The sequence below is a fragment of the Glycine soja genome, chromosome 7, assembly GCF_004193775.1.
Source record: "Glycine soja cultivar W05 chromosome 7, ASM419377v2, whole genome shotgun sequence".
In the NCBI taxonomy this organism is placed as follows: domain Eukaryota; kingdom Viridiplantae; phylum Streptophyta; class Magnoliopsida; order Fabales; family Fabaceae; genus Glycine; species Glycine soja.
In genome coordinates this window covers 10,338,241-10,350,959 of record NC_041008.1, presented here as the reverse complement: position 1 = coordinate 10,350,959, position 12,719 = coordinate 10,338,241, and the positions used below count along the sequence as shown (strand labels likewise).

At 32.2% G+C, this 12,719-nt stretch overlaps 1 protein-coding gene across 1 annotated transcript; it reads right to left on the bottom strand.

The window, feature by feature from the left end:
• Window positions 1-224: 224 nt before the first annotated feature.
• LOC114418706 lies at window positions 225-4,592 on the bottom strand. Its single transcript, XM_028384174.1, has 4 exons — window positions 4,266-4,592; window positions 3,790-3,872; window positions 883-938; window positions 225-531 (listed from the first exon to the last, which is right to left on the bottom strand). The coding sequence occupies exons 1-4, from the start codon at window positions 4,435-4,437 to the stop codon at window positions 453-455; spliced, it is 390 nt and encodes a 129-aa protein (XP_028239975.1). The 5' UTR covers window positions 4,438-4,592; the 3' UTR covers window positions 225-452.
• Window positions 4,593-12,719: the final 8,127 nt, after the last annotated feature.

The window sequence follows — 12,719 nt, the reverse complement described above, 5'->3', positions numbered from 1 at the left end:
TACTAAACTAAGTTGTATCAAATCACAAGATTTTGATAACTATGAGTGTAAAATTTGTTAACCCAGCGCAAAGTTAGTTCTATCACTTCCGGTCTAACCAAAACTTGGAGGCAAAATCAATTTCACCTAGCAAAAACCAAACATCTTTTTACTAAAATAAAGTTTGACTAGTGGCAAAATCAATTCTTATAATTTCCACCATAAAACCAAATACACTCTAGAAGTTAAAAGAAAAAATATTTCACTGATATAGGCTAAAAGCCATTAAACAAGATAGAAGTCAAGAGCACGTCCAAACAGCATAACAAAGAAAAATTGGAATTTGAAAATATAAAACTGAATCACATGAGTATATCACACTGTATAATTTGGTACATCATGTTGGCATGTCCATACTAGACTCAACTAAAGTAGCCTCAAGGATATCCTCCACTAATCATGACTAAAAGAATCTAGTGGGACTTGATTCTCTTCTCCCCTTCCTCCAGACTCTGGATTTCCTTCTGATACTTGCAAATGCGGCTGATAGACCTGTCACCACATCCATATACGTTCATTCAGGTTAAGTTCCAATGCAAGGCATCCATATGCACTTATAGAAGAAAATAAAAGAACAAAATGAATCAAACTTCTTTCATAAGTTAAAATCAACTTATGCACCTCAACTTTTGGAAAAGTTAGATATATGAACTTTTATAAATAAAAATTGAAGTCCATAATTTGATTTTAGCTTTGCAAGAAGCCTAATTTATTTTATCTTGTTTTCTTTCCCTATAAGTAATTATAGAGAACTTTATCCAAACAGGATCAAAGACAGATAATAACTAAGTCCATTCCATTCCCAAAGGACAAATAAATTCCAATCTCAAATTGTTACTTTACCAGTAGAGAAGACATGCTGTAACACACAGTATTACATTCCTCTGAGCTTTGTATATCTGTGCAACACCAATAAATGGTTAATGAGTCAAGTCAAGTAGTCAACAATGTGAAGTATATTATTTAGCAAGGAGAGAGAAACGGCAATTCATATTTTCAAATAAAGTAAGCCTAACGGAAAGTCATGTAGCCTGATATTGCAGTCCAACTTAACCAAAAGAACCCCTACCTTAAAGTTCAAATTTTAAACCAAAAGTCTAGAATATGCTACATAAATTTCAAAGGTCAAGAATCATTTGGGAAATAAAAGACTGGAAGCTTAATAAAAAAAGCATTTCCAAATATTCCAAATCATCATTAGCTATATTTGATGTGCCTAACATCAGTGACGTAGTCGATAAATTTGCTTCTATTAGGACTTAGTTAATAATAGGGAAGATAGAAATAGAAGCAATCACACTCTCTATGGCTTCTATTAGGAGTGAAAGAAAGAGCATTTACCCAACAATATCTCTACTCTTATGCCACATTTCATTTAGGAATCTGGTTGCCTTTTTTTTTTGTTACAACTATTGATGATAATATTTTTGGATGAGAAAAGCATCTCAGTAGGTTTATAAAACATGGCTCAGACAGACCTCAGCCAGTAAACCAGTTTAAACCTTCTAATAGACTAGAAATATAAACAGACTAGCACGCATTTGTTAAACTCGAATGATTAATTTAGAGTTGGACTAGAGTTGATGAACCAGTTGAGTCAAAGTTCTGAGCAAAACACTTGGTTCCTCTCACAGTTTAACTCAATACTCTATTATATGACACCACATTACAAAATGTGGGACTTTGAAATCATGAGAAGAAACATCTCATCCAAGAGTAATGGAGTTCAAACAATATAGAAAACATACTTTGGCCCAATAAAGAAAAATATTCTGTTTTTTCCCCCTTGAAAGCGAAAACACGCATGGGTATCAAACAAAACTTCTGTTTTCATCACATCACAGTTCACAATCTCACAACCTTGCAAGAGTGCTCATTGTGAAACTTAAGATGGTATAGCGGTAGAATTTCCTATTGTGCTACTAAATTCAATAACAAATAGCATCTGGGGACAAAAGGTAATATCATGGTATATACATTGCTATATTCATCTTCTCTTTTGCATTCTTGAACCACACTACCACCAAACCAAAAAAATTACATGGCATTATTCTTTGCTTATTCTCCAGTTAATAAGGTGTCATATTTGTACAGTAAAAGACTAGCATTTCCCACTAATATACTTCTCAGATGCCTTGAATTCGGTTGATAAATTAAACCTTATTTTGTCATTATAAGGAGGAATCAATCTTCAGGTTTTGCTAATCAATTTTCATTTTATTATACGTACGTGGATTGACCAACGAATCATTAGTCATCACTTAAACCAACGAGTCATCACCCAATGATCTAATGCTTTGACCAAGTCAGCCTGAGTTTAATAACTATGGTCAGGATCCTTAAAACTAATGTTTTAAAAATCAAACCAAACCTTCAAGCCATGATTCCATTAATTTTTTTGGTCAAACAAGATAAGATTGATATTCAAACAAAGTACACAGCCAATTTACAGTCTGACCACTACAATCAGCTGGTTTGGTGCAGTTTTTAACACATTGCTTAAAATGCCCTTCAAAGAAAACATGAGTTTTTCAAAACACACATATTTGATAATTTCAGAAAGTACAACCTATCAATTAGCTTTTTTCTAATAAAAATGTTGTCCCACTCAAGATTAGCAAACTTTAATCCCTTGATTTTTTTAAAAAATAAAATCTATTATGATTGACAGTTTGTTGCAATTGATGATTGTATCACAAGGTTGGAATAAAAAGCAATAAGTCACTTTACTTTCATAAACAGTAAAATTTTATCTTAAACATTGTATAAATAATGCACCAAAGAGTCATTGAGTGTGTTTTAATATGTTGACATATATTTACTAATCCTTTCAATTTAATAAGCTGATTTAGACACAATTGTTCCTATTTATTTTAAAAGTTCATGCTATTACAATATCTTCTTATGTTCATACTTGTTTATAAACATGGCTAGACACAACCAACTCAGCCTGAAATAAAAATCATACAAGCCAAATGCTGGAAAAAGCTCAGCATGTTCAGTTTCTAACCCCTAGAATCATCATTTCTGCATTAAAAAAAATGAGCATTTATATTTCATTTGCTTAATAATAAAATAATTTTAATATTTTTTCAACTCAGACCACAATCTATTTTATATTCTCAACCCCTTCATTCATTTTTCCCTCCTACTTTCTCATCTAAAAAAAAGGATCTAAAAGGTTCATTCAATCAAGGACATACTTCTAAAGAGTAAAGGAGAAACCCCTAAAATAATCAACAATATCTTAAGAAGAAAAGTATTAATGAAGTAGGCATTTTGTCTTGATGAGTGTAAACAAAGTTTTAACATATGATAAGTAATTATGTTCACCATCATTGTGAAATGGTTGAATACTTAAACACAAATTATGAAAAAATTGTGTGAAAATCTGGGGAAAACCTACAAACTGGTTTCAAGTTTTCAATCATGATATGCTTACATTGATAACTGGTTTAAGAACCTACCCATGAGTAAGACCCCAACCCTAGAATCCATACTTACAAACAATGTAAATCATGCTGCAAAAACCTCTATTACCAATAGCTTTTAAAGTTATATTTCCATCCTATGTTCACAAGATTTTCTAAATTTGAAACTAATATTCCTCAAATAATGAAATGATCTTTTCAGTATCAACCCAAACAATCAAAAGTTATATTAAGTATAAACACACTCAGTGACCACAATTTACAATGCAAAACATGAACTCTCAATTAAGCCATCTTGACATCCATAGAAAATACTTACAGATTTCTCATATCGATCTCTCTCCGCAGCAGTACAAACTTCAGAGGTACACATCAACCGATGCTCATTTTTCCAGTATATATCTACAAACAACCATAGATCCAAATTAAGGAAAAGCACGAGTAGATTCCACACAATTACTCAATCGATCTCCACACAAACAGAACTAATAGCACACAAGACACAACCAACATTTAAAAAAAAACCAAAAAACCTCTTCTAAGCCTTTTTCAAGCTCTCAATCTAAATATCAGCACAATCCATGCCAAAGAGAAAGTGAGAAAGATTCAAAATTTTCACTACCAAGAGACACCCATATGGGTGATCATCCGTAAACCCCAAAACAAAGAGTAATTGCAACAATTGACAACAACCTACCCACCAATCCAAAAGTATAAAAGAAATGATTTTGAGGCCAACCCAGTTGTTGGAAGACGAAATTAAAGAGACCCGTTTGAGGAAAAGGAGAAGCGCACCAAGGAGTTGGAACCCCGCAAAGGGGACAATGAAAAGCGCGGGTTGAAGAATGAGGGAAACGAGAGAGGCGAAACGGTCCCTTAGGAGTTTGGGCGTGGGAAGGGTTAGCAGAATGGCCACGGCAGCCTCAGCTGCGACCACGTAAGTGAGAATCAGCCACTGCAACGCCATGTCTTCTTTTGCTTCTTTGTGTTGTGTCCTTGCTCTTCCTCTTCGATTTTCTTTTTTCTTGCTGGGTGATGGACTATGAGTCTTTTTTCGATACTTTTCTTAGGGGTTAAGATCTGAATGTCTTAATTGCTATTTGCTACTATTGAGTGGCGGAATCTCTTATATTTGTACGATATTTTTTTGAAGTGTAATTCTCAACACTATATAGGTAAATAAATAATTTTTAATTGTTGTAAGAAGATGTTTCTTTAAAAAATAAAAATGATAAATGTCCAATTTCATCAGTGTATTTTTCACTCGCTATCAATTTAATCCATGTATTATGGAAATACATAACTTAGTCTACAATTATATAAATGTATCAATAATTAAGTTTACTATTAAGTTTTCTCCTTTTCAATTGACATTTATGATGACATGACACAAACAAATCCATGCAGTGAAAGTGGAAGCCTTAAATTATTAGTTGGATTATGTTAATTTTTTTTTTTTTTATCTTTCATTAAGTCATCATAAATTGACCTTTTACTACTCCTGTTCCTTTTTCTCTTTTACGAGAGAGACTGCCTTTGCTTAGTCGGTGGTCATGACAATGCGGCGGTGGACAATGGTGTTTGGTTTGTGATTGTTGTTTACTTTTAATTTCTTTGTGTGCGTTGAAGACGACAAAAGGAAACTTCATAAGGTAAGGTTTTGGAGTACGTGGATGGTGAACAATGTTACTAGAGTCATTGGAGACTAACCTATCGAAGGTGTGGACTGTCCATAACCTGTGTAAGGCTTACGTGGATATAGTCAGTTTCAAAAGATGTTTTATTTGGTATCAAAAAAGGTATCAGGATGATTTAATTCTTTTTAATAAGGATGAAGATGTGTTAGCTATGTGTAAGACATCTCTCGTTGATCCAAATGAGGATGTGCACATATATTTTAACCGTGTGATAGATGTCATGCGGGAAATTCTCATTTGTGGTGTGTTGTGTCTAATGTTGTTGATGAGGCAGTAGTTGGCCGCACAAACAAAAAAGTGGCTAATGGTGAGGATGCAGGTGTAGATGGCTGTATTGGAGATGATGTTCTAAATGAAATATATAGGATAGCCAAAAACATAATTGTCGAGGACGATTTTGTGATGAAGTTATACTTGTTGGGGACCAATTTATCGCTGTTGATGAAAGTATTATCACGAAATTAGGAAGAAAAACATTCTTCTCAACATAGTTGTTACTTTTTTTCTAAATTTTAAAATCAATTTTTTTTTTTAAAAAAATCACTGATATTTTAGTCCAAAATACTGTTGGTTGACGTGGAACGTACCCTACATGTCTAACCTAGCACATGGCTTCCACTTCAATCACATGGATTTGCCACGCCGTTTTTAATCAAAGGTGTTTAAATCCAAACCAATCCAAAATAAAAATAAAAAATCGAACCAAACCTATTCTTTTTGGATTTTTTTGGATGATTTTTTTCTCAAACCGATTGGTTCAGTTCAATTTGCGATTTATATTTTTGAAACTGATCCAAATCAAACAAACTACAACACTTGTACTAACACTTATATTACTTTAGTATTATGCATTTTATGTGTGTGCCACTTGAATTTCATAATATTGTGTAGTGTTATGTATACAAAACTTGTACAATACATATTACTTTCTTTTTCAAATGACTTTTTTAAGATATGTTTGGTGGTTTAAAATATATGAAATTTTGTATATTTTATTGTAGAAGGTGTAACATATTAATAAGTTTCGTCGATTGTTATCAACATTTTTTTTAATGTAATTTCATTTAAAATATGAAATAGGTATATAAATTTTAATGAAATAATATTTTAGTAAAAATCACAAAAACCGAACTAAACCAGACTGTAAAATATTAGCTTGGTTTGGTTCAAATTTTATTTTAAATGAAAATTGAATCAAACCAAACCACATATGTTTTTTAAGTTTGATTTGGGTGACTTTTGGATAAAAAAACCAAATTGCAAACACCCCTACTTTAACGTGTCATATCGTCATAAAAGTTAACTGAAATTGATGATACTTAACGTTATGACTAAATTGTTGATACATTTGCTTAATTGTAAACTAAATTGTGTATTTCTATGGTACGGGAACTAAATTAAGAGTGAATGTAAAGTACAAGGACCAAATTGGTCATTTATACAATTAAAATTATTAATTATTTTAATCATTAATATTTTAAAAAAGTCAATAATTTTGAATTTTTGAAAGGCATTTCTTTATAATAAAATAAAATAAAAATTAGATTCTAATTTATTTTATTTACATTTCTAAGATTAAAATAAATGTTATTTTTTTAAGTTTGAGATATTGAGAAAAGAAATTTTTAAAATTTTGAAGTTCGATATGTTTGGTAGAGATAAGAGAAAAAAATTATGAATGAAAATAAAAAGACGAGTGAAAATAAATAAGAAATAAAGTAAAAATTAAAAGTATTTGGTTGAAGAGAATCAAGAAGAAAGAAGAAAAGAGATACAGAAAATTAAGAAGAAACTAAGAAGGAATTTTTAAATTTTTGAAAATATGTGGTAGAGATTAGTGAAATATGATGAATAAAAATAAAAACAAAAAGTAAAAATAAGTGAGAAATAAAGTGAAAATTAAAAGGGTTTGGTTGAAGAGAATAGAGAGAAGAGATGGGTCTATAAAAAGATGAATGAAAATAAGTGAAAAATAATATAGTGATCTCACAATTTTTAAAAATATTTTCATCTTATTTCACCTCCTCCAAACACTCAAAATTATTTTCATCCATCATACCAAACAAGGGGTAAAAGGATGTTTGTTCCATAAATTGAAAACTCGTTTATGGGAGTATTCCATGTTAGTGTGTTTGATAGGATGTTTGAAAACTGATTAAAGACTGAGGAATCACATTTGGGATGTGGAAGCTATAATTATTAGCTTCTAAAAATCACATATGAAAAGTAAAAAATCGCAATAAAAATGTGAAACAAAACACGTCATTTCTATTCCCACGATGATAGAGGTGACAAAATGAGTTGAAAGTATTGGCAACTTGTTAAACGGGCCAAAAATAATTGACAAGGTTATGCAACTCAAGTCAAGTTGACCAACTGATTTAGCCCACCCTAACCCACCTTTAACTTTTGTTGAGTTAACCCACTAACCCATCATTTTAGATTTTGTAAATTTTAAATTTTTGAATGACTAACCTCATCACAAAAGGAATTTTCTTAATAAAAAGATATAAGTACTTAGTAAATCATACAAAGTTCCTTGAAAAATTAAAGTATAAGAGTTGACAAGTAATGAAATAATTTTTGGGATGAATTTTGATGAGTCAACCCATAGTGAGCCAACTCTTCAACCTACCATTTCACCCTTTGAAAGGCCAACCTATCAACCCCTCCCTAAGTGAGATGGATTATATTTCTCAATCCACTTCCTCCACCAGGTTAACCAACCTTGCCTTGCTTAAGACAAAGTAGGTAGGTTGGGATGCTTTAATATGTTTTTCCACCCTTACAAGATGAAGAATGGAAAAAGTTATATTTTTATAAAGGTGTGAAAAGTTATTTTCTAACTAAACTATATAACTTGCATTCCAACTCTTATGTTTTACTTTAGTTTTTTTTTTTCAAAACCTCCTAGGAATGTTAAAATCTAGCCAAACATACTTTTCAATGTACTAAAATAATATTTCTTATTATAATATTTTTGAAAATATGATTCCTTGTGAATAGAATATAAGATATTTTGTGAAATAAACTCCTCCTAAGATATGTTAACCCTTGATTTAACTAGTTCTCTTTATTGTATTTTGAAGTGGTTTTTACTATGGGTGCAAAAGGATGAATCAAGGGTGGGCTTGATTCTCTATTATTTTAAAAGGTTTGAGTGGTTTTGAGGTTGGATTTAGGAGAGAAGATAATAAATAAAAAATTAAATTCAACTTTGTCAAAGGATCTAATTCAGTTGGTTGAGTAATGTAACTTGATTATTATAAATCCTCTAACACTATCTGTCTTTGATTCCCAAGAAAAAAAATTCTCAATTGGCTTCCGCTATATTGTAGGCTGATTGGAGGGTGGATTTGCCCCCATCATGGACTCACATTATTATTAATTTCTCTGCCATTGTCCTGGAGGATGGATCAACAAGTAAGGTCAATGTGCACCCAACCTAAGGTTACTATATAACTTGTCATATTCTCGCAACCAAATGCCTAATTGATTTTTCCTTGGTTTCCACCATATATAGGGCATTCTTTCTACTTTGTCATTTGAACTCTCATTCAGTCCCCTTTTATATTTTCTTACTTGAGTGCCAAAGTGTACATGCAAGTGAGGGGTGAAATCTATTTTAAACTATGGTTGTAGTTTTGTCTTGATTCTTGACATTGTGAGAAATTACAGAGAAATGAATTGATATGGCTTTAACTGTGATTACAATACAAGTGAATGACTATTGTGAGAAATGCATCCTTATGTTAGAATGAGAATAAACATTCTTAACCGTTAGATTAGCATAAATGATTGAAATTAAAAAAAGAAATTGAGATTAAGAAACCTAAATTACACACTCACATGACCTCCTTTCTTCTCCCTATCGCTGAAATTCTCCAAATTTTTGTTGCACTGGACTACGTGCCTACAAAAGAGAGCGCGAATTATTTGGTAGGGGACTGTAACCTTATTGCTTCCTGATGTGTGCGGTCACTTCTTTTTCCTTTGAAATTCCCTAATTTCCTGTTGCATCCACTGACCCTCAACGAGACTGGATGACGTGATTTCTTGAAAGTCGTTGCTCCGCTGGGATGTTAGTATTTTTATAGTCGCTAGACATAAAAAAAAAAAGTGTATTACCTTTGCAATTGATATCGTAAACAACTGTATAACATATATGATAATATGAGTTTATTGCTTGCATCGGTGAAGGGATAATTGATATTGAAAAGGTTAGACTGATATTGTGACACCCTCTACCCCACACATATATGTACTAATAATAAAAGAAATAATTAAAAAAAATTAAACTTAATTCAAATTTTTAAAACATATTTAAATACAAGTCTTTCAAGAGGGTAGCAGGCTCACATTTAACTTTCTAACATCATCATAAAACTTTTCTAAATAAATAATAAATTCACTTCGGCTCAAACAAGGCCGTCTATAAAACCCTATACCCCAATGTCACATTCTATAAGAGCGTTGTGTCCCGACGTCCTTGAGCACATAGTTCCTTAAAGCAATTCACCTAGTCATCTGCTTCCCCGAACACAAAGTTCAAGATCATCACAGGATCCAAACACAAACAACACACGGGGAGTGAGTTATCACATTCCTAACTAATAGAGAAACAAGACAACTAGATATACATATCATATAAACCAAATAAAACTTAGTTACACGTAATTCACGTAATTCCACCACTTTGTCATTCAAAGTTCACTTTTCAATCATCAATCACATTACACAAGAATCACACGCTCTGATCAAGACATAATAACACATCAATTTCATAATAAACAATTAGCAAGCGCATGAGACAGTTATGCTAAGACTCAAGCCTATATACAATGTGGTACCATGTCAGTGAAAAATCACCCTGGGGCGCTTAGGAGTGCATAACAAGACACACCAAACAATGGGTTTGTCAGGTCACTCTCACTAAGTAAGATCATAGGGAGACCAGTCAGGGTCACGATGTTTTGCGAGAATGCTCCAACCATATGAGATCAACATAGGCTTAAAGGAGCACTCAAACCCGGTGACCCCCAAGGCCTACACTCCGAAGAGTCCATCAGGGCCTTTCCCTCCTGATTCAGGTCCAACCCCTAAAATCATTTTAGCACACAGACACTGCTAGTGAATTATACAATATCCACAACCTCACACTCGTGTCTTAAACACGTACAACATATTGCACTACAATTTAACACTGTGCATTTACACTTTTCTCAAGATAACATTGGTCGGGTTATTGTACAATTCACAGCTTACAACACAAATAATGTCACATCAAGAGTTAATCACACACTTATTCACAACCAAAACTCATTCACAATTTCACATCTCATAATGTCACAATCCACCATCACATGTTTTCACGTATCTCACAATTCAACACCTGTTCTACTTTACACTTTTACTCAATCTCAATAACAATATTATAATCTCAAGGCAACATATTATTCCACAATTCATCACATATTTCATTTATAAGCACTGCTCATGAATTATACAATACCACGACCTCACACTCATGTTTCAAACATGTTTAACACAATTGCGCTACAATTTAACACTGGTTCCTAACTAGGAACCTACACTTTCTCTTTAACACTGCGCATAAACACTGGTCGGGTTATTGTATAATTCATAGCTCACGATATAATTAATGTAACATCAAGTGTTAAACACATCCACTTATTCACAATCGAATATCATGTCCACACTTTAACATCTCATAACATCACATCCACCATCTCATAACATTCCCAATGATATTCATAAAGTACAACATACACATGTTCATGAAATTTAACCATAATATTCTCAAACTCCAACACTTAATAATTTTTGGAATCATACTATAACACTCTACAATATTATTTACATAAATTATTAATATAAATAACTACCTTTATATATATAAACTAGCATACATCATATTAAATCACAAATTTCAAAGTAAGCTTTCAATGCACAGATTCTAAATAATTATATGAACACTTTGGTCAGTTTCAATTATGATATTAATTTTTTAAATTATATATAAAAACCTAAACAGCAAGAAAAAGAGAAAATACAAAATCAATATCTCTCTCTAAATTTCTCATTACTTTATTTCATCAATTCATATTAATTAGAAAAAGTAATTAATTTATAGGGTTCACGCTCAACACAATAGCATATCAATTTCACAAAAATTGGTTTGTCAAACATATATAATTCACTGTAATAATTATAACGATAAAATGAAATTGCAAAAACACCCAAAAACTCATTCCAATTGATATCTCTAAAGATCCCTACACATGTTCTCACTAGTTCTCAATTGTGAATAACTCATTCCTTACCTCTGAGCGGACTCACGTGTCTTCAGTCAGCGATAGCAGCACCTCTAGCGGTTCCCTGAGATTCCTTCAGTTATTCCTCCGACTGCTCCGATAGAATTTCCAAACGTCAGAGAGACGGAGAAGAGATTGAAACCTCCACTTGTACTGTCTTCATGCGATTACTTTTTCTCCCTCCACAAATATTATCTCGCAAATCCAAACGGTGGAAATGTGCGAAATTGAATTTCGAACAACATATCCAAATTTCATGAAAATCCAACGGTTAACGAAACCGAGATCATAATTTTATCGAGACAGTTTTGGGTTTCTACGGGAAATTAAAAGGCTACAATGCGAAGGGTTTTCCTATAAGCTCATACATGATTTTGAAATTCCCAGCACTGAGAATGCTCGGAATTGGATTGTGAACCTGGTGTTTAAATTTCACGACGATCCAACGGTGAATGAGTCCGAGATCGTCATTTTTCTGAGACAAGTTTAGTGAACTGCGCGAAAAAGAAAGGGTTTTGAGAGGAGAAGGGAAAAAACGAAAATGAGAGACAGAGAAGGCTGAGGAGTTAGTCTGAAAAACCTAACATGTTGCTACTTATAGCTAGGGACATTTATGACCTATTATTTACTCTATTTATTTATTTTTATTATTTTTACTAAAAAACTTTTTAAATTTATTTATGAAAAAAATGGAATGTTACACATATTACCTCGGTTATAATCCCACCACAGTTATCAAATGATAATTTCTTTTTATAGACATAACCCTAGCTTTGAGCAATTGATATTGCCTCATACATAACCCCACCACTTGATAATTTAATGATAATCAAACATATTTCACGAGGAAGCATCTCATGAATGTGTAGGTCCACACCAAAAAATAATTTAAATAATTAATTGCTTATCTTTTTTGTTGATAATAAGATAGTCAAACATATTTCATGAGGAGTTTTGTTTTTCTTGTTCAATTATACTTTTATAGTTTACAATATTGATATTAAGTTTTTATATTGGCCTTTTTTTGTTTTTTATTTATTAGAAATATTTCTATGTAGATTAGTTATAATGATGTTAATGTAACTACTCCGTCAAAAGGCTTAAATGATCACGTGTACACATTACAAGGATGGGTTCCCAAGTGTGATAAACAACTCAAGCCTATAGTTGGCAACATGTTTGATACTTTAGAAGAGGGCAACAACTTTTATACAACG

Excerpts from the sequence above, each read along its gene's own strand:
- LOC114418706 (XM_028384174.1), bottom strand. The coding sequence starts at position 4,437 with ATGGCGTTGCAGTGGCTGATTCTCACTTACGTGGTCGCAGCTGAGGCT. Across the intron at positions 3,873-4,265 it reads TGCGGGGTTCCAACTCCTTG|ATATATACTGGAAAAATGAG; the intron begins GTGCGCTTCTCC and ends GGTTGTTTGTAG. Across the intron at positions 939-3,789 it reads GAGATCGATATGAGAAATCT|ATATACAAAGCTCAGAGGAA; the intron begins GTAAGTATTTTC and ends GGTGTTGCACAG.